Source organism: Lagopus leucura, unplaced genomic scaffold (genome assembly GCF_019238085.1).
Source record: "Lagopus leucura isolate 7727_CA_CO unplaced genomic scaffold, USGS_WTPT01 Super-Scaffold_100009, whole genome shotgun sequence".
Taxonomy (NCBI): Eukaryota; Metazoa; Chordata; class Aves; order Galliformes; family Phasianidae; genus Lagopus; species Lagopus leucura.
Window position 1 is genome coordinate 15444987 of NW_024962266.1, and position 21011 is coordinate 15465997.

The following is a 21011-nucleotide window of genomic DNA, read 5'->3' on the forward strand; positions in this document are numbered from 1 at the left end:
CATGACTATGGTAGCATATGAATGCTTTTGTTGGAACAGCTCATTGTGCTTGAATAATTGGTATACACAGCAGTAGCTAAGGAGTGCTTTGCTTAAATAAACTCAGATAGGTTTTATGATTTTATTCATGCATAATGCAGATCTGCTCTGTGCCTCTCATTTCTCTCTTTTCCTTGTGTTCTATCGCTGTCACCTACTCTTTTCCTTGTCACTGTTCTTGGTATTATGTTACAGCAGCTCCTAGAGGCTTTCAGTATATAGGGAACGGAGAAGGGAATTTAACAGAGATACAGGTATCATTCTGTCTCAGTGTGAATAGAAAGGCTCACTCATATGAGGAAGACTGTGTTTGGGAGGGTATGTATACAACCCTAAGTCAAAACTGAAGCTCAGGAACTATGAGCTAGGGCCAAGCAGCTGTCCTCCTTTCCTGCCCACCATATTATCCTACATACTAAAATGATGGCCCTTAAGGTTGGGAGTATGGACGTAATATCATTAATATAAAGGAAGCCTGCAATATTTCTGTTAAGCAATTAACCTAATGCATTCTACCTGAAAAGTATCACTGCTGGTAAATGGAGCTGACAAACGCCCTGAAGATATTTGTGGAGACAAGAAAATCAGTCACTTCTTTTTGACAGCCTATAACATTTTCACAACACTTTTATGCTAATTTGTCCACTATAGCATTTGTATCATCAATATGCACATAATGCTGGCACGTTGTATGATATGTTATGTAGTCATACTTTGAGTAAGAATGACTTTTATAGCAAATACAGTCGGATAAACAAATTTTGGTAACTAGCCAACCAGCAATACTCAAAAGAGTATTTCACATTCACAGTGTGGTACTTTAAGAATATTAACAATTACAGTTTTACTAAGGCCCATACCACAAACCTGCTGATTTCACTGTATGTATTGTGGCATTTGTGATTTAAAAAATACATAATTATAAGAGCAGAGATATTCAACTGTAACTGTTGCATTTTATCTCCATTTCTTCCAGGGACCCCAGGGACCTCAGGGCCAGACAGGGGCACCTGTAAGTGCATTGAAAAAAATGCCTGTGTTTTTGCATTGTGATTGCTTTCTATAAATGTGTGAAGAATCTAATACATAGTTTCTCTTATTTTCTAGGGGTCACCTGGGCCACCAGGACCAAGAGTAAGTACAGTAAATAACATGACTCCAATCCAGTCCTCAGACTCAGTATTTGAAGCATCCTAAATCTGAGATGGTGTACATAATCTGAGAACAAGGGCCAACCACAAGGCACAGTTGTTTGCATGGCTTCCTTAATTTGTTAAAAATAAATAAACCTGGTGTCTGCTCTGCACATCTCACGAGGTGTAGAGAATGAAGATACCCAAGGGAATGACTTTCTGCTCTAAAGTCTGCATTTAGGTCAGACTAGGTATTTCATTTTTCTTTTATGCATCATGAAAACATCTTCAATTCTTAGCAGCACAGACCCTGCAGTTTCAGATCACCAGACATTTTCAGAGCTCAATTATGCTCCAGTCAATCTTTTTCACCTCAGTTCTCCTTTTCCTTCCTTGGCCAACAACCTGCAACTGTGGCAGTTCTGCAAGACAAAGTCTCCTCAGCAGGAGTGATGTTTTCAGTTGATAGAAATCCTGCGATGTTTCCGCCACAAAAGTCGGAAGAGAGAATATGGCATGAACTGCACCTATTTAACTGGATCAAACATTCTTTATATGCTAATCTTGAAAGACGTAGCACCTTTTCATACTTGTGCAGATTGGTTTTCTCAACCGTACAAATTAAATGGCTGGGAGAGATTAAGTTGAGGCACTGATCTGTAACTATTCCAGCTTCCAGGAATTTGATCATTAAAATGGGGATGGGGATGTGAATAAATATCAAATAATGCTTTATCATGATGTAAGCTTGTTTTGTTTGGGGATGAAAGGGCAAATTTGGTTTGAAAAGTAAGTATTGTCTGCAAATTAGTTTCTAAAATGGCAACATTATGATCATCTTTATGTTCCTACAACAATGCTCAGAATTTTTTCTCCTGCAATTTAGGATATTTCTGTTCACTTTTTATGTTCTAAAATATGTTTTCTGTTTTCAGAAACTTGTGGACATCAATGCTGCTGTTCAGGCTTTGATTGCATCAAATGCTGCATTGCAGATGGAGGTAATGTATTAAACTGTATTCGCCTTGTCATACAGGATATGCAGTTATGCATAGGATGCTCCAAAAGTAATGCCTCCTATTCATTTCCTTGGGAATTCCAACACATACAAAGAGCGTAGTGATTCTATTTGACAGACCAAATTCTCGGTTACTTAGTATTACTTTTTAACATCATCACAACCATTAGTTGATTTGCGTGGATGAGCTGATTTCACTCTTCATTTATGGTGTGGCAGCTGTGTGTAACTGTCTGGAACATGGCTTGTCTTTCACATTGCTGTTACCATTTCTGAAACACACCACTGCCTCATGGTGCTGACATTCATTGTTTGATCTCCTTAAATGTTCAGCAAGTGGTGATGAGTGTCAGTGGGTGCCATCTTTTCCTGAGGGAGGAATTCAGTGACACCTCTTTTCTTTATCCACACTTCCACGTCAGACTCCACGTTGTCAGACTGCCCCTCTGCTGCCATTTGTCACGCAGCAACAACATGTAATGGAATATTGGTGGGAAGGTTCAACCTCTACTGCCATACCACCAACATCTGCCTTTGCTGTCATGGGCCAACATAATAAAATAGGAGGAATTACTTTTGGAGCAGCACTAGTACAAACAGTATTTGAGGACAGAACAGGGCTTCTCTGAAGGAACTTAAATTTAAAACAAATCACAGACTGCAAGTAATTACTGAAAAATATAGTTAAATAAGCAAAGATACGTAAGATACCTTTTAAATGAAATTGAGGAAAACAGCAGCGTTTCTACCTTTTTATCACAATTAACAGAGACTAAAATGTATCAGCTACCACAGATAGGGGACCATAATTGTTCAGCTATAGACAATAGTGACATTTGGGCCTGAATCCAAAAAGTACTGACACACATACTTAACTGTATGCAGGAGTGTGGTCTCACTGATAGCAAGCAAACTCCTCACATGTGTGAAGTCAAAAGCATTTTCATATATTCTCTAGATTAAGTCTAAGAATAGATTTCACTGTAAACACTACATTTACTGTAAAAATGACTTTTTTTCCTTTTTTCTTTTTCTCCCATATCCAATATTTCTGTCAACATGTCATACTGATATATTTGCATGATCTTAAACTGTAACTGTACTTAACTGTTCTTAAACTGTTACTGTCTGTAACTTCACTGGCTCTGATAATTTCAATGAAATGTACTAATTTTTTTTGTTGGGATGTGTTATTCCCAACCTGTTTCATATGGCTGATTGCATGTATTATAAATGTTTCTGTCTGGCTCTTCAATGGCCATTGGATGTTTACTGCATGTACTGCTGTCGTCTTTCTTCTCCATGGTAACACATTTGCTAACGGCCTCTGGCAGAGATACCAGAATACTGAAGTAACTTTACTGGATCACAGTACAGAGATATACAAAACACTGCACTACCTTAGCAATTTACTGCACAGCATCAAGAACCCCCTTGGCACACGGGATAACCCAGCACGCATCTGCAGGGACTTGCTCAGCTGTGAGCGCAAAGTGTCCGACGGTAAGTGTCTGCTTTCCTCAGAGCTTCAGCATGGCACGGCTCTGAGCTGGTTGCTTCCAAGTGACACTTCCTATGTCCTTATTCTAGTGTACAGATTTGTCTTTATTAGATTCTGTTGTAGTTTGTCACAGCTATCTTTAGTTTATCTTTTATGTATGATAAAATTTCTGGATTCTAACATATGTAGCTAGCTAGTATTAAAAAGATATCAGAGATGATATATAGAAGTAAAGATGTGGCCAGAAATTTTCAAACTGAATTCCATTTTGTGATCAAAAGCTTCCCAAATATTTATCGTCAGTTAGAAATGATTTTTGTGTGGATCAGATTCTAGATTGCTAATAAGAAAATTGTGTACCACAGCCCACCACAATCAGATAAACTGGCAGCAGCTGATATTTTAGCAGGTGTCAAATTAATAGTTCAAACTAAAATAGTTATTTGAATGTGTAATGTCAATACCGTGACATGACTTACTTTCTGAGCAGCTAATAGACTTGCTCAGCATCCGTTGTTAATAGAATTATGGAAGTGGAAAGACTTCCATGTTGCCTTTCATCCATTTCCCAGTGAAGCTATGGTAATAACAAATTTAATACTTGCCAAGAATTGTGAATATTTTAGTAAACTGCTTAGTAATGATTATATTTTGATTTCATTTTCTCTCTGGGATTCTACACTAATAGGAAAGTACTGGATTGACCCCAACATTGGCTGTCCTTCTGATGCCATTGAAGTTTTCTGCAACTTCACTGCGGGTGGTCAGACATGTTTAACACCACCATCTGTGACAAAGGTATGCATGGTGTCCTGAGGGAGTCATTCTGCAGCAGAGCTTTGAACAAGTAGCTGCTTATTTACTGACCTCAAGAGAGTTGTGAGATTTCGGGGGAATAGGGGAGCGAGGGTGTTGTGTGCAGCTTTGGGAAGGATGCTTCATATGTTCTGATCAGGAAGTTACAGAACATCTAGAGACAGTATATGTTACTGTGACTGTCACTTTCTCCATTTACTCATCTTCCACGCACACGACATCCTTTCATTTGGCTTTATACCTTTCTAAACAAGCCATAGAAATAAGCCTGAAATGCTGCTATGTTACTCATTAGTAACTCATCTCTGAGGGCAGCCAAGGGTGTATTTGTCACTACTTTTCAACACCTGGCTACTGCTGAATGCCTTGTTAGGTAAAGGTTGCTTTCTTTTATGTCATTAGTCTGTGCTCCTCAGTACACATAGTCATTAAACCACTGTGAGTAGTGAAGATGTCATATATATGGTGGTCTGCATATACAGTTTAGCCACCAAAGAACATCAGAAATAACTCACATATGCATTCCTGCATTAGTAAGGACCCTGAACATGGCCTACTCTTGGAGAAATTCTTGTTGAGTAATGTGCAGCTGAATTTTCTGTCTAAAATCAAACCATGCTTATGATTTTCAGTCTATTAACAGAAGGTAGATATTGACAGGCAGAATCTATGCTCTAAGACTAATTAGCAGAATGGTGCAATTGCAATTAAAACACTGCTACCGCTGTTAGCTTTGTTTGAATCACAGGATCCTTTGCTTCACTTTCCTGATTTTAAAAATCATGTTCTCTGCCCAGCTATGTTCCAACAGCACTCGTGGGCATTAGTAAATGTTTCTTTTAAGCTTTGAAAATGACCTAGAAAGTTTCTGTTTGAAGTAATCACTATAATAGAACCGAATTGCTCTCCTAAAGAATACAAATCATGCTTTTCAGCACCGATCCCAGTGCGTAAACATTCATGCATGCTCCCATGTATAAACAGTGCACCCACCTGTGCATGCCATTTGGTGTTGCTGTGACCATTCAGTGTGTTAAGTATAACAGCAAATTTCTTTTGGAACTTAGCTGGAGTTTGGCATTGGAAAAGTGCAGATGAACTTTCTTCATTTACTGAGCTCAGAAGCAACACACAGCATCACAGTTCACTGTCTGAACACACCGATGTGGGGATTAAGTGAGGCAGGAGGCCAGAAGACATCTCTTAGCTTCAAAGGTTGGAATGGACAAGTGTTTAAAGCCAATTCACTACTTGAACCGAAGGTGCTTGTGGATGAATGCATGGTAAGTGCTTTTTAGCATTGTGATACTGCATGGAAGAAATGGCATTTGTTGAGTTACTCGATTTCTTTACAAGCTGCTGGAAGAAAAAATGCTTACTTACACTTCTCTCACCCTTTAAGCACAGCCTCCATTTGTGTTCTGAATCTCATTTTTGATGTGAATTTAATATTCCTCCTCTGTGTGTTGCAGATTCAGGATGGCAGCTGGCACAAGACACAGTTCTTTTTTCACACTCAGGACACCAATCAGCTTCCGGTTGTTCAAGTTCATACGCTTCCTCATCTCAAACCAGGACAGCAGCACTTCATAGAAAGTGGCTTGGTGTGCTTCCTTTGAGTTTTGTGTCCTGGTTCCTTTGCATCAGTGCAGGACTGCTGCGGAGTAAGTGTGAGAGTAATGAATGAGGCAAAATTGCTCTCAAACTGAAGAATCGCTTTAAACACTGCTGGTTAAAGAACCTCAGGAAGAAGGAGAAATGGCATTTAAAAACAAAGAAAAGAAAGAAAAGACTACAATTTTCCTAAAGTATTTAAATCTCTTTTTAATACTGGTTGGTGCTTTCTTGCATAATTTCCTGGAACTGAATATCTGAGCATGGAATTTTTCAGGACCTCTGGTGTTCTTGACAATTTGTATGACAGCACTGCAAAAGAACACTCTGAGGAAAGCTGGAGACATACAATACCATGGAGCAATACTGGCTAATGCTCCTAAATGTGCAATAGCTATATCTGAAAAGTGAACTATGCCACAATACAATAAGTCGTCTTTTTCTCGGTTCTATAGCAGTCCTTTGTGGACACACACATCTTAACAGATGACACACTACCTCTTACATGTTCCCTGTCTGTGTTGCCTTGGTGCTCTTTGTAACACAAGGTGCTGGTGGCCTTAACAGAGATTATGTGAGTCCATTTTTATCTTTCAGACTGTATGTGCCGGTTACATCAGGATCTGTCTCTGTTATCAAGGTACTTATTTTAAATCATTGGTCACATGTTTCACTACAACTAAACCATTATTTATGTGGATTTCTTGTTTAAAATATTTTTGCGTACTGTTGTGGAAATGGCATATGAGACAGCACGTTGTATATAATACATATAGTCAAAACAGTTAGCTTTACAGCCATTGAAAACAACAGCCCGTTGTAGAAGAGCTACCTACAGTAGTTTTCAGTTTTTTCAGTTAACTTTTTTTGAATGACAAAGGCATCTTAAGATGATATACTGTGTATATATTTGTAACTCATTAAATCTCCTACAGCATGTCTTTTGAAAGCGGGCTGTTAAGTTATAATCAGCATTTCATCCACTTAGTCGTCATTTTTTTGTAATATTATTAGATCACTTCAGTTTCCTTAAATTAAACCTAAAATGCTCAACCATCTTCTTTTGTTTAAAACAAACAAAACAATTTCACAATTAAGAAAAACACTCTTTATAAAGATATCCCTCAACATATTACCAATCAAAAACCTGCTGAGTAATTCATGAAGATGGTGCCAAACCACACTGGGGACTGAGAAGCATTCAAACAACTTGTTTAACTGACTTGACCCATAGGAAATCATACTGAAAATATAATAAAATAAGATTCCACACTACCACTTTGTCTTTATTATTCTGTCTCGTGCTGTGTAGTTCATTCTCAGCAATGAGGAAAGGTACTTCTCAGGTGGCCATGCTTCATTTACCAAGGGCAGACAAGCAGTTGTTGTGCCATGGAGTATTGCAAGAGTGACAGTAGTCAGTTCTACACAGTAAGGTAGATACATGCCCTGTGTTTTCTGTTAGACCATCAGGTTTTTCCCCCATTGAAGAAATCTGACCAAAGACAAATGAAGATTACAGAATGGTACAAGCTCAGAGAATGTTTCTTTCTCTGTTGTTTTTCACGTTCTCATGGTTGTTACTCTCTGACAGCACCACTGATGTTTGCTCTTAGTTTGGCTCTGGAGCTGGCATTGTGATAAATGGGTTTATTGATTTATTTATTTCTAAGAATGTCATCTCTTAGAAAGTGCTCTGCTTCACGGGTGTTTTTCAGTCCCGTGGCCTTTCTTTTGGAAACCTTTCTTTTGGAAATTCTTTATAGCCCATGTTTATGGTTTTTTGTTAGACAGCTTTTAAGAGAAAACAAAACAAAACAATTTTAAAAACGAGCAGCTTAAAGTATTATTGCAGTTATGATAAAAAAGCAACTGCCACGCAGACAGCATGATAAGTTGGGGCTGGGACACACACAGGCAGCACTGTGCCTCGGCGCCAGAAGCAGCAGAACCCTTTCATCTCTTTCCTTCACCGTTGTTCTTTGTGGTTAGAAACCTGCAACCAAAGCAGGGGGAAGCGGGGCTGGAAAGGGGAAGGAGGTACGGCCCGGCTCCGCAGAGCAGGAGGGAGAGCGGTGTGCCGCCAGGGGGCGCCGCCGCCCAGGAAACGCCGCGGTCGGGCCCGCCCCGTGCCAGCCGCGTCGGGCGGCGCGTGGGGGCGGTGCGGCGCAGCCATGGCGGGGCAGGGCGGCGGCGAGAGCTCGCAGCGTGCGGCCGGCGGGCGGAAGATGGCCCTGCAGAGGTGCGGGCGCGGGCGGGGTGTGGAAACGCGGCCCGCAGGGCGCTCCGCAGGTTGCGGCCCGGCCCGGGGGGCGCCTCCGCTGGGATTTGGGAAAGCGGGGCCGCCGAAGCGCGAGGCTGCGGCCCGCGCTCCTCGGTGTGGGTCGAGCGTGCCACGTGCGGCGGCTCGTTTCGTCTGTGTGCGGGATGGGTCTGGAAACGGGGGGTGGCCTCTGGGAGCGGCGTCGGCTTTCCTTGCGCGGCGCGGGGTGTAGCAAAGAGGCGAACCCGTTTCTGGTTTGATTTCGCGGTGTACGGACAACCGTCTCGCGGCGCTCGGGCCGAGCGGTGCAGCGTTCCGCCCCGCCAGTAGGGGGCGCCGCCGCCCAACACCGCCGGGCGGGGCGGAGAGCTGACGGCCGTCGGCGGTGCTTCGTGCCCGCAGGGTCCCGGCCCGCGCGGTTCGTCGCTGGCCAAACCCTCGCGTGGTACTTCTGACCCGAAGTGGGCATGGAATGCGGCGTTCAGGGGGCGGTGCAAATCTCAGGTCTTGAGAGAAATAACGATGCACTGTATGAAAATATAGGTGCAGAGAGGCTCTGGTGAGCTGGCTGTGGAGCAGGCACGGACGCAGCCTTGCTGTGTGTCCAGCTCCGCGCTGTGCATGCCGGCCGGGCTGCCACCAGCAGTGGGGCTTTCCCTCTGAAGGCCGCTGTCACGTGCAGCTGCTCCCCGGCCCTGCTCAGAGAGCTGCTTTCTGCTTCTTTCAGATGTGAGACGTGTGGCGAAGAGGAGGCCAAGTACCGGTGTCCGCGATGCATGAAGTATTCGTGCAGGTATCTGTTATGTGAATTGAGCAGATTTTGTCTGCTCTTCTGTTGAGTGTGACACTAATGTGTGTTTTTGTCGTTTCAGCCTGTTGTGCGTGAAGAAGCACAAGCTTGCCCTGAGCTGTAACGGAGTCAGGGACAAAACTGCATTTGTCTCCGTGACTGAATTTACTGACTTGAACCTTCTGAGCGGTAAGAACATTCCAGGTACTTCTCAAAATCCGTCATTTCTAATAGTTCAGCACTACATTATTTTTTTCTATTCTGTGTTGTGTTTTTTTTTCACCTTCAGATTATCGGTTCCTGGAAGATGTGGGAAGAGCGGCTGATGCTGCTGCTCGAGATCTGTCTGTGCATCGACCAACAACAAATAAATTCGTAAGTTCCACGTGAGCAGTGTGACTGCTGGGCATGGATTTGCTGCCCTAGAGTTCCTACTGAGGCACTGCCAGGCTGGGTTTCGGGACTGAGGTCTTCACTGTGTAGGTGTGAACAGCCCCAAGTTTTGGAGAAGTCTCAGGGCTTATTTAGTAGCAGTATTGATGGCTACATCCAATTGCATGGAAGAATAAATTGCTAGCATCATGCACATTCTTAAAATATTCCACGCATGGCTGTTCTTTGTATAATTTTCTTATAATTCAAATAACATCATTCAGATTAAAAAATATATGGATCTTTTTTACTTTTTATAGATCAATTACTTGAGAAACAGAGCTCGGAGGCATAATATCAATCTGAAGACACTGCCCATTGGATTCACAAAAAGAAGAGAAAATTCAACTATCTTCAATAAGAAGTGAGTCTCCATTTGGCTACCAGGCAATGATATTTTGCTTTTACTGAACACATAATGATGTGAATGTAAATTCATACTGACATTCTCGCTTTCAAAATCTATTAGATGTACAGCTTTTCTACAAAAACTAGTTAGATTTAGTATTTGCTACTGCAGTTCTTGTCCTTCAGGCTGTTTGAGTTCATTTTAATAACTTACGCAGTTCATGCTTTATTTTGAAAGCTGCCAACATGAGGAGGAGGATGAATCAGTGCTGCTGCATATTTCATTTATTAAATGACATTGTGAAGGTTTTTTGAGGCTTTGCTGTTAGAAGAGACCTTATATTTAAAGGTTTGTGACAGAGAAGTGATATAAAATGATTGTGAAAGATTCCTGACCCTGAAGAAAGCTGCCTTGAAGTCGGAGATGAGTCATTCCTCATCCATTTACTTCTGTTGCAGCCTTTGTAGGCCTGGCATATGCTGGAGTTTGTGTAGGAGGAAAAACTAAGAAAAGGCTTCAGGTATTCTTTCCTTTATCCACTCTTGTGGATTTTCTCTGATACTCGGACTTTTTACTGTGAAAATACTTTAAAATACAAGGAGGGGAAAAAAAAACAAAAAAAAACCACCTTATTTGCTTTTTGTAGTAATCAAATGTACCAGATCCAGATTCTGTTGGGTTTTTTTGCATTCTTAGTTTTGGTGGCAAGTTCTGCTTTCCATAGGAATTTTTCCCTCTATTCTGTTGCTTTACAACAGTGACCTGTAGATTGGGGAGGTGCCCCAGTGGGGACCAGCCACCAGGTGTCCCTCTCGGACAGACAACAACCTGAGCTTCTTGGCACCCCCTGGTCATTTGCTCCTATCACCTATTCTGTTCTGAGACAGAGGAGCACTATATTGTCATCTGCGCTTAAAAGGGTAGGAAGGAAATGTCTGCAAATGCTATCCTGAGGTACAGGATATGCTCTGGGATTACTGCAAGGATGATGTTCCTTCTACTACTACTGTTTTTTTGTGTAGCAGTGGGCATGAATGGTTTGAATTCAGTGATGTAGGTTAAGAACTATTTTGTTTTTTGTAGTAGGCATGTTGTGCCTAATCCATATGTGGGGGACTGAGAAATCAAACCAAAGGTGTGATTGAATCAAGCATCCATCAGCCATTTAACACCTGTGCCATGTGACTTCAAGATATGACACATAACTTTGTTGAATACTACAGTCTAATGGGAAAAGCTATGCTAATAGTTGCTCTCTGTGAGGTTAGCATCTGGTGGTTGCCAGGGTCTGGTGTCTGTGTTCAGTAGATCTGAGCCCCCACTTATGCTTTGTGTCTGCCAGGATTTGGGGAAAGGTTGCTACATAGCATGGAGATTGGAGGCAGCTCCACATAGGTACGTGGGAGGCTTTGTGCCTGTTCAGATGTCTCCTTCATATTCTCTACTTGAGCCAAGCTGCTCGGCTGTTTGAGGCAGGGAGGAGAGCCATCCAAAATGAGGAGGTGCAAGGTGTGTTCCAGTGTTGTCCCTTGCCCCTGCCAGTTCTGCAGGGCAAGTCTGTGGTTGTTAAGATGTGTTAACCACTTCTCGTTTCCTAGCTTCCATTAGTTGGTTTGCGAAATTCAGTGTTATGAAAGCATATGTGCCAGTGCTAGGTAACATGGGTTAGACTAACTTGTAATCTCAAACAATGCAGATAATAGAGGATCTTTAGAAAATGGAGTTTGAGTCCAGTTTGTGAAATGTTATCTGGCTTGCAGATGGCTTAGGACATCTTACTAGTATGAGTACAGTGTAGTATGGAGCCTTGAGATTAGCAGCAGTTAAGTGATCATCAGTGCTGTAAAAGCTACTCTGAGGTGCATGTGAAAAGACTAAAATGTCAGTCTTTAGTCTGGAACTAGGTAAAGATAAATAGAATGAATTTTTTCAAGTGTTGCTGATGTTAAGAATTTACCAAGGAGTTATATGGGCTGGTTTAGGGGATCGTATTACTCTGCTGGAGCTGTTAACCTTGAATTCAGCTGTCATTTAGTGCATAGTTCTGCTTGCTTTCCAAAGTGACCTCACAAGCAAAGAAGTGCTGATCTGAAATGAGCAGAAAGCATGACCTTGGTGCATTTCAGTCTGTTGGTAGTTTTTCAGACCATCCCCATGTGAAAATAAGTAATTACTGAGTTCTGTAGCTGAGATTTTTAGTAGTTGTTTTCTTTCCATAGTGGATCTGATGGTCATTTTGTTTATTTATAGAAGTGGAGAGGACAGTGGTTTTATTTGTTAAAGGTGATTAGAGTTTGGCTTCTTACGAGTCTCCTTCTGATTCACACGGGACTCTCAGCTCAAGTTGGTGTGGTGTTTGCCTGTTCCACACATGTGTTCAGTAACAACATCTCTTGCTGCTGGGAGGTCCTTTGACAGAAGACCATGTGCTGCAGTGGAATTGTTCTTCATCTTCTTCATTGACTGTCTTGTTGTTTACCGTAACTAGGAAACACTTGAACTTTCAGTAGAAGTGTTGCAGTAGAAATATTTATTGTTTATACATCAAGTCCAGAAATTCATTTAACGAAGCTCCTACAAAATGGAGATGTCCCTTTTAGTGTGCTGTTGTTCAGAGTAGAGCAGAACTAATTTTGGCAAGGAATACGAAGTTGATGGGGGAAGAAGGAAACCGTCATGCTTCTGTGTGATATCTTCTGTTAACGTTTGTTTGGATTCCACAAGAGAATCTAGTCACTTACTTGGACTAAATCTTCATTGCTTAAGTAAGTTGTGAAAGGTGACATTATCCAAAGGAGTAGATACTGAGTACCACATGTTTCAATTAAACCTCAATGCACATGGTGAGAGTACTGAGTATTGTGAAATTTAAGGATAGTTTAAGGATAAGGTCACTATTTCCTTTTTATCTCTTCTATCAGTTCAAAAACACTTTTAAAAATCCACTAAGGCACTTATGTCGGTCCCAAAATCTTCTGTAGGATCCTAGACAGATCCTAGATCTGTCCTTTAATTGCCAGCACCTATACTGCATACACCCACTTGTACTTGAAGTGTCTAGCAGGGTACTGCATTAACTGTAAAACCAGTGAAGAAAATCTTTATAGCTGTGTCAAGATCTAGCTGGAGGTAACAGTCACATTTATCAGTGCTGTCTTGTAGTATCAGCAATAAAAACCTGTTTCAGCTGTCATGAATTTAAAAATCACTTATGTGTTGTTCTTTGAAAGAAAACTAGGGAGGAAAAATTATATTGATTACAGAAAGTAATTATTTGGAAGTTTTAGGAAAAAATGAAAGGGAAACAGTTACTCTAGCATAGAACAGTAATGGCAGAACAGCCTGTGCAGTTCTAAGTACCATTTGCAGCTACATCTAATGCAGGGGGAGAGGTTCCTTAGCTTCTCCTTTTTTCTCTGATCAGTTTCTGTGCTTCTGAATTAGCCAGAATTGGATTTGAAGCCAAGCAATGTGGGGATGGGCAGTGATGCTGTTTTTACTGACATCAAGGATGTGCTGTGCCTCATCCAGATCTGTGCTGTTTGATAACTTTATAGTCAGGACCTTGGTATTCAAGCAAACCTTGGACTGACGTTCCATGGCAGCCGAGCAGCGTTGAACACTTCAAGCAGTGTGAGCTGTTACTCAACTCAGGATGACTTACTCAATTAAGCATTTTTCATTTAGACAATGAACATAATACATGTCAGTTACACTTGAAGGAAATACTACCCCAGTGAGCCATAATGGAAAATGAAGTCAGTGAGATTTGGAGCCAGGGTATCTAACTTAAATCTGAACTTGTTGTGAAGCAGCTTTGATAGCATCTAGAGTTGACATCAAGTTTTTGTATTGGGCAGGAATCAATGATGGTGAGGGATGCTTCCCTTTACTAATGGACATCCAGGAGATTGTTACCAATCTACTTATGGAAATTTGTGCAAAGTATTACTGCTTTTCTATACTTCGCTTGTCAGCAAAGTGCGTAAGGCTATTCCAGTTCTAACCTTCTTCCTTCCTTGCCTTTTTCTTACCCAGCTTTTACCTCTTTCTGCTTGTCATTTGCTTTTAGGCAAGTGTATTTTGAAGAGAGATTAATTCACCTTGGTTTACCTTTTAGCATGCTGAAAAATATCAACGTTTCTGTTTTTCTAAAGTGGAACTTTCTGACAAAAGTGGAACTTCCTGATGTTTTTAAATTTAATGTTCAGTCTTCCTGATTCATAGCTCTTACTGTTCACTAATCCAAAGACTAGATTATGCCTGGAAGGGGGAGGGAGGGTGAAAGTCTGAAAAGATCCCTCTTAAGCTGATTATACAGCTGCATGATGAACTGAGTCTGCCTCAGTGAGCCCACAGCAAGCTGGTCTTGCATGTGAAGTCAGAATGTGGTGTGTGACCACAGTTTCTGTGGACACAGACTGTTCCTAACAGGTAGCAGATAGCTAGAAGTATTTCTGGAACATTTCTCACTGAAGTGTCTGTGTTAGAAACAGTCCTGTAGACCACGTACATGCTTCTGTCATCATCATCACACCTTGCTGTTTCTGCTTTTGGGGGGAAGTATCTGGCAGTATCTTACTTCGGAGGTCTCGATTCAAAGGTTTGGCAGAAAGAGAGTCCACATCACAGTAAGTGTCGGTCACTTGGAATAGATGTGTATGGTCTGGTAGAACATATTAGTGGTGAATTAAATGGAAAAAAATCCTAGAAAGGTTAGTTGTTAGTGTGTTTATAAAGGCCTCATCTGATGCTTCTTTCAGTAGTTAAGATGAGGAACTGGAAAACTTTGTTTCAATCACCTTGCAAAAAAACTTTCAAATTCCAGTATACTCACTGATTTTGACTTGTTTCTTTTTCAGTTCAGTAATTTAAGACTGTGTCATAGCAATATGCAAAATTGCATGAAAATCCACAAGGCAAGACGTCAGCTATACATTGTGTATGCAGTGTAATTAATAATGTTTTATCTCTTACTGTCCAGCTCTGGTCATACCATTTTCTTACCTGTTTCAGACCTGATCCCTCTTCATCTAAAGAGGGATCCTTCATTCTCAGTTTTTACAAGCATGAGCAGATACAGGGCAAAAATCACGAGGCACATACAGCTCTACTGAGTCACATGTTGCTTTGTGGATCTTAGCCACCTGTAGTTCAGTTTATTCTAATCTATAAATTATTAGCTCCTTGGAGGGTTCTTGCATCTTTTTTGTGGGAGGTGAAGATAAAAGATAATACCTGTGATTGTACTTGGACTATGAGAAGTGTAGCTCAGCTGTGAAGCTTAGCTTTCCCCTAGGCGTATCTTAAGTCAATAATTATGTATTTGGTAAGTGTGCTTTATAAAGTGCCTGCATCTAAAAATTGATATGATAGTTAATTGAGCTTAGCAACTAACTTGTTTACTGCTTTTTTACTTGATTGCACGTGTGCTTGTCTCTGCAGGCAGCTAGATCCTGCTGGATAGTTCCATCTGCCTGATAAGCAAATTAAACAGCATGTTCGAGCAACAGTATGTTTATTTTTAATTGTAGCAGTAACAGAATCTTTGCATAACTGTTGCTGATTATCTTAGATATAAGGATTCATGGGTCTTAAGTAGTAAAAATAAAATAAAATTTAAAAGTACCATTTCAAGTTCCTGTGCTTCAGATAGATACCTGGCATCTGTTTTCTAAATCTTTACTGTTTGTCTCAAGTGTGAAATTCTAAACCAGAGGAGAGGGCCATAAACCTATCTTTCAGTCTGTGCTTTTTCTTATGAGATTCCACTTAGAAAAAGATTGTTACACTCATTGTACAGGATGGGAGAATTTGAAGCAATAAAAGGAAAAATTGTTTCCCTGAAGTCACTGTTGCCTTCAGCAGATTCTTGATCTAGAGCGCTGCCCTCTAGGCAGTTCTGCCTTTCCTGATGCCATACTGCACTGAAACCATGCTCCAGCAGTTTCTGTTCTCAGATACTAATTATGCTAGCTTTGCAGGCAGGATGGTTTGCCAACAAATGAGCAGGAGAACAGAATGCAACATCAACTTTTGTCTCTTACAGAAGCTTCCTGTTAGTTTTGTACTACATTTATTCTTTCCAACGTGTGTTTTCACTGTTATACTGAAAGGCAGCTTCCCTCCCTGCTGCTGACACATCTTCTGTTTAGGTTGTGCAGTGGAAAGACAAGTAACAGCTACCAGCTAACTAGTGAGGCGTTAAGAATCTGCGTTTCTTCTTTTCAGGGAGCAGAAGTTCTACTGGCATTTGAAGCTTGTATTTCTTCACTGTAATGCTGAATACGCTTTAAAAAGGTACAGAGTTTGAAAAATGGATTTTTGGAAATTACTCTATTGGAATTCAAATGGGAAATATTTTGATCCATTCTTAACTGTTTCTGCTATATGAGGTAAACTCGAATATTATTTTATGTCTTAACTAAAAGGGCATTCAAATTTAAAATGTATTTAAAGTTGTGCAGTACTTTCTTCTTTGAAGGCTAGAGAGGTTGTCAAATCAAAGGAAATATTTGATTGCTACTCCTTCTTGGCAGTGAACAAGAAGCTTGTATGTTTACAGTGGCAATATCCTCTCAGCTAATGTGTTCTGCTCTCATGGGGCAGAAGTGCTGCAAGATTTCCATTCCCTCTTTGCCTGCGTGCTGGAGCTGACCTGCACACACAATGAAATTTTGTCATTGTTTACTTTGTAGGAAAGCCTGCAAGTGCATTTTGTAAAAGCCAAAAATTCAGCTTTTATGGACAAATGTTTCTCTCCTTTTTTCGTAGTCTAAAGGTGGATATGAAATTTGCCAGTATCTACTTTTAGGTCTGTACAGACAGCATGTTATGCTGCAGGGTTTGGAACTGGAGATACTCATCTGTTTACTCCCTGCAGATGCCAATGAAGTCTTAGTGTTGAAATTGATATGGAATTGTCAATTACCTGGGCTGTATTGATCCACGTTTATAATTCACCCATGAAGTATTCAGATGTACCACAGTAGCGTGCAAACGTCCAGCTTTCTCTAAATGACTCAGATAATAGAGTTCTGTGTGCATGATGAACCATGTCTTACGTATTTGATTTTTATCTCTGGGGAAGAGTGCCAGAGGATAAAACACTCACTGATATCCTGAAGCCCTACATTGATCCAGTGGAGTCAGATCCAGTAGTTTGTCAAAGGTGCGTATTGAATTCCTTTCTGCCTTGTCCATATGCTTTGCTAATAAAAGGCAGGAGTGGTTCTGAACAGATTGCTTAACCTTGCTGCACTTCAGACATGGAGGACTGAGGTCCCTGTCAGCTCTACAGCTTTAGTTGTTGTGATGAAAACCATCCCAACTTTCACCAACCAAGTAACCCTGGAATATAGCCTCCACATTTAAACCAGGAAAAGATAATGAAGATTTATAACATAAAAATCAAATAAAGCAACTCTAATTCTAAGAAACGTAGCATAATTCAGCCCAGTGGAGGTAACAGTAATCCTTTTGTTTGGAGGAGTTAGAAAAACATACCAGTAATTACAGCCCTAATTTTTAGAAGGTATTTAAGATGTGGAAAATGAGCTTTTTTAATAAAAAAATGCTTTCGCTTGTTGATATGTAAAACATTCTCATCTCTTACAGATGATAGGAGGAAGAGTCTGAAGCACATCGTTTCTTCATTTCTGTTGCATATTGTTTTTTTTCAGATTAAAGATATATACAATGTCTCCTCAGTCAGATGTACAAATTTTAATGAAAATAGAGAACAGGGGGCAAAACTCCACCAGGTAAGGTGCTCTTTGCTTTGTTTGTGTGCATATTAATTAAAGACAGCAAAAAGAAAGAATGTATTTCTTAAACTTTAATATATCAAGAATAAATAGCCCAAGCCCATGGATTAACTTCTGTGTGTAATTATCAGCCACTTTCAGAATGATGCAGCAAAAATCTTATTTCGTTGTCTGTTCCTATGCTTCCTATGCCAACATTGAAGTATCTGTTCAAGTGCTGTGATTAGTAAATTCAGCTCAGTTTTACTTGGACAATTTAAGAAGCTATGGCGCTCACAGCTGTATTGGTGGATTGGCAAGAGTGCCTCTGCTTGAGCTTCAGCAGCCATCCATGCAAGTGACTCAGCTCACTGCTAGATGAGTATTAAGCAGCAAAGTACTCTATTGACCAGCAGAAGTGTTGATGTCTTTTCCCTTCTTCAAGCACTTCCATGGTTATGTTAACCCCCCAGGAGAGTGAATGGGATAGCTGTCTTTTTAAAGCACTGCAGCAAAAATGACTTGCTCATCAGCATCCAGTGGCAGCATCTGAAGTAATGAATTTTTGTCAGTTTCTGGCTCATCATTCTTCATGCTATGATATTGCTGGGTGTGGCTTCCAGAATTCTGACTTGTAAAGGATTGCTTTCTTTGTTTCCTGTGCAGACAGTAATCTTGAATTTCAAAAATAAATGTTAAGTAAATCATTTCTGATGGTATAAATGCCATTTTGAACATTCCACTGTTGTCACTGTTCTGGAAAGGATGTGTACCAGCTTTAATGTAGCTTAGTGTGGTTGACCAGTGATTCCTAGTTAGGGTTTTTAATGTACATTCTTTTCTTCAAATGTAACAAGTGGAAATAGCATGCTTCCCTAAAGCATTATATATTATTTCTAAGGGGAAAAAAAGATACAGAAAAGACATTTCAGTTGTAATTGAACTTCCTGTTTGTGCTGCATTTATTTTCCCAGTAAGTATTATTCAGATGTGAGTAACGTACTTGATCACTCAAGCCCCAGAATATAAACTCCTCGTGGTTTTAAATTTTTTTCCCTCTTTGAAATCACTATTAGAAATAGTTTCTAAAATTTGTCATTAGAGTTCTCACCCATAAACCTGTTGCTTTTGAGTGAAATGTCTCAACTGATTTTCGTTTTCTTCAAGAATTGCAAATTCTGTATTCTTAGAAGGGAAATAAAAAATGCTGGTATTGTGAGCTTCAGTGGTAAGATCAGTGTGGAAGGACCTGGATGGGTGCAGATTTCTGGTTTTTTTCCACTTTACTGTATTTTCCATGAATTAAACACAGGCACTTCAGCCATTCAGGTTGTATACAGTGGTGCAACAAAGCAAAGAAGCCTTTCTAGAACTTAGTGCTGGGAGACCAGAACTATTTATAATTTTAAAATGTTTTTGGCAGACTTGGGTTCATCTGTTAGCAGTGCTGCTCAGGACAGGTTCCTGGAGCATGAACTTCTGTCCCCTTCTTTGTACTCAAATTAATGCATCAAAAACAGAAAACGTATTCAGATTGTTACTGTTGTATGTCACTTTTTACTGGAAAGGTAGTGTTCAGAAGGTATTGCTTGAATATTCATTTGTATCTTTAAAATATAAGAAGTTATACATGTTCTTTAGTTTTTCCCTCAGTATCTTTTAACAGTTTGGGATATTTTTCAGTTATTGAACTGTTTAAGTTGCTACTTAGCTTCACCTTTCAGATAGGTGCTTGCTTTTTTACGTTTCAGTTTTTTAGAAAGGAAGAAAAACTTGCTTCTGCAACAGCAGGTAAAATTCACCTCCTGATCTCTTGAAATATGGCATGTGAATTGCATAGAAGGCTTGGGAAATAAACTAGTATCACAGTGGACAATCTCTGTTGCTCATCAGTTTCTTTTTTTACTTAACCTTGGTGTTCATAAATGGGTGTAACAACTCCTTAGCTCATGAAGAAAGCTGAGAGAGCATTCTTTTTTATGAAGCTTTTTAGAAGAATCTCATGAAATACCCTGATGTTTGAGTCTCATCTGTATTCCAAGAATCAGCTCTATAGGTTGATATTAGAGTCACATAGATTATAGATTATAGAACTGTAGGAAGAAAATGAGAAGATTTTAGGATTAGAAATGCACCTCCTGGTCAGTGGAGCAGGCCCATCTGTGGCCATGCGTACCAGTCAAGGAAACTGTGCTGAAAGGAACTGCTTCTGAAGGAAAGAACAAAGTTTGTTTGAAGTGATGGGACTGCCATGTCAGCAGGAAAACATCTTTTGTCTGTGTAAGCTTTGTCTCTGCCATCAAGTTCTGGATGTGCTTGTGCTAGCATAGCTGCTGTGACTAAGGCTCTCAGAGAATCTGAACTTTTACTCTAGTTGCATTATAGTTGAGAATTTACTTTGGTTTTGTCTATTTTATGATTCTCCCCAGTTAAATTAATTAGGGTGTATGTTGTCTCAGTAAAAATCAGTACCTGGAGTTGCAGTGGGAATGCTTGAACTGGATCTGTTCAATTCCTAGCAGTGGCTGCTGATTGCTGCTTTGTGTCATCTTGAGTGCCTCTGTCAGCTCACCCTGTGCCACCCCATTCCATACACTTCTGGCCTCTGTTCCAGCACGACAAAATGCTCTTCTTCACTCCGTGGGCAGGCTAGAGGAGTAGGATCAGTATAGTCTACTAATGATCTAATAAAGCAAATCTGCATAAACAGCCTGTTACCTGAAGTTCCCCTGGACCCAGCAGAAACTGCTTCTCCACAAGTTCTAGGTAATGGGAAAGCTGTTTTTAAAGAAAAGAAAAAAAAAGGTGCTGTTTGGTTGGCTGTTGTTTTTTGGCTTAGCAGATCCATTTGAGAAAAGTATTTTTCATAGTTGGGATTACGGATTACCGAGGCAGTGCAGTGGTGTTTCAGAAAACATCTAAGCGGGATTATTATGGGTTATAAAATGTTTGTCTGCTAGTTTTAAGATAAGTATGTTACAGAAGGATTTTAGTATTTCCTGCAAGTGTTTATGAAACAGAAGTTTGCGGTTCAGTTTTGGCTGTTTCTGCATTTCATCGCAAACGGTTCTTTCATTCTGAAGGTCCTTTGTAGAATGCTTTATGTCTCGGGGGTTTTCTTTTTTTTCTTTCTCCAAAGATATAAATTAACCATGCAACATGGATTTCCGCTTCCTCACAGGAGTTCTGCAGAACCTCTAAAAGCAACTGGATAAATGCAGTGCTATATGGGTATTATGAATAGCAGCTAAACAACGTGGTGCTTGCTTTCTTGCTCCTAGGTGCCTTTCATAGTCAGCAGTGGCAATACA

The 21011-nt window shown here is 40.4% G+C and overlaps 2 protein-coding genes across 3 annotated transcripts in view; both read left to right on the top strand.

The window, feature by feature from the left end:
* COL24A1 (collagen type XXIV alpha 1 chain) overlaps positions 1-7396 on the top strand; it is a 147868-nt gene extending 140472 nt beyond the window's left edge. For both annotated transcript variants that reach the window (XM_042872986.1, XM_042872985.1), the window contains exons 54-60: positions 1016-1051; positions 1147-1173; positions 2108-2173; positions 3525-3693; positions 4380-4489; positions 5575-5790; positions 5980-7396. In XM_042872986.1, the coding sequence (XP_042728920.1) occupies positions 1016-1051; positions 1147-1173; positions 2108-2173; positions 3525-3693; positions 4380-4489; positions 5575-5790; positions 5980-6126 (771 nt within the window). In that variant the 3' untranslated portion in view covers positions 6127-7396. The remainder of the gene's footprint in view (positions 1-1015; positions 1052-1146; positions 1174-2107; positions 2174-3524; positions 3694-4379; positions 4490-5574; positions 5791-5979) is intronic.
* Positions 7397-8283: 887 nt separating this feature from the next.
* ZNHIT6 (zinc finger HIT-type containing 6) overlaps positions 8284-21011 on the top strand; it is a 28175-nt gene continuing 15447 nt past the window's right edge. The window contains exons 1-8 of the mRNA XM_042874075.1: positions 8284-8363; positions 9112-9177; positions 9257-9363; positions 9464-9549; positions 9867-9970; positions 16187-16255; positions 17046-17126; positions 17638-17718. Coding sequence (XP_042730009.1) covers positions 8296-8363; positions 9112-9177; positions 9257-9363; positions 9464-9549; positions 9867-9970; positions 16187-16255; positions 17046-17126; positions 17638-17718 — 662 coding nt within the window. The 5' untranslated portion in view covers positions 8284-8295. The remainder of the gene's footprint in view (positions 8364-9111; positions 9178-9256; positions 9364-9463; positions 9550-9866; positions 9971-16186; positions 16256-17045; positions 17127-17637; positions 17719-21011) is intronic.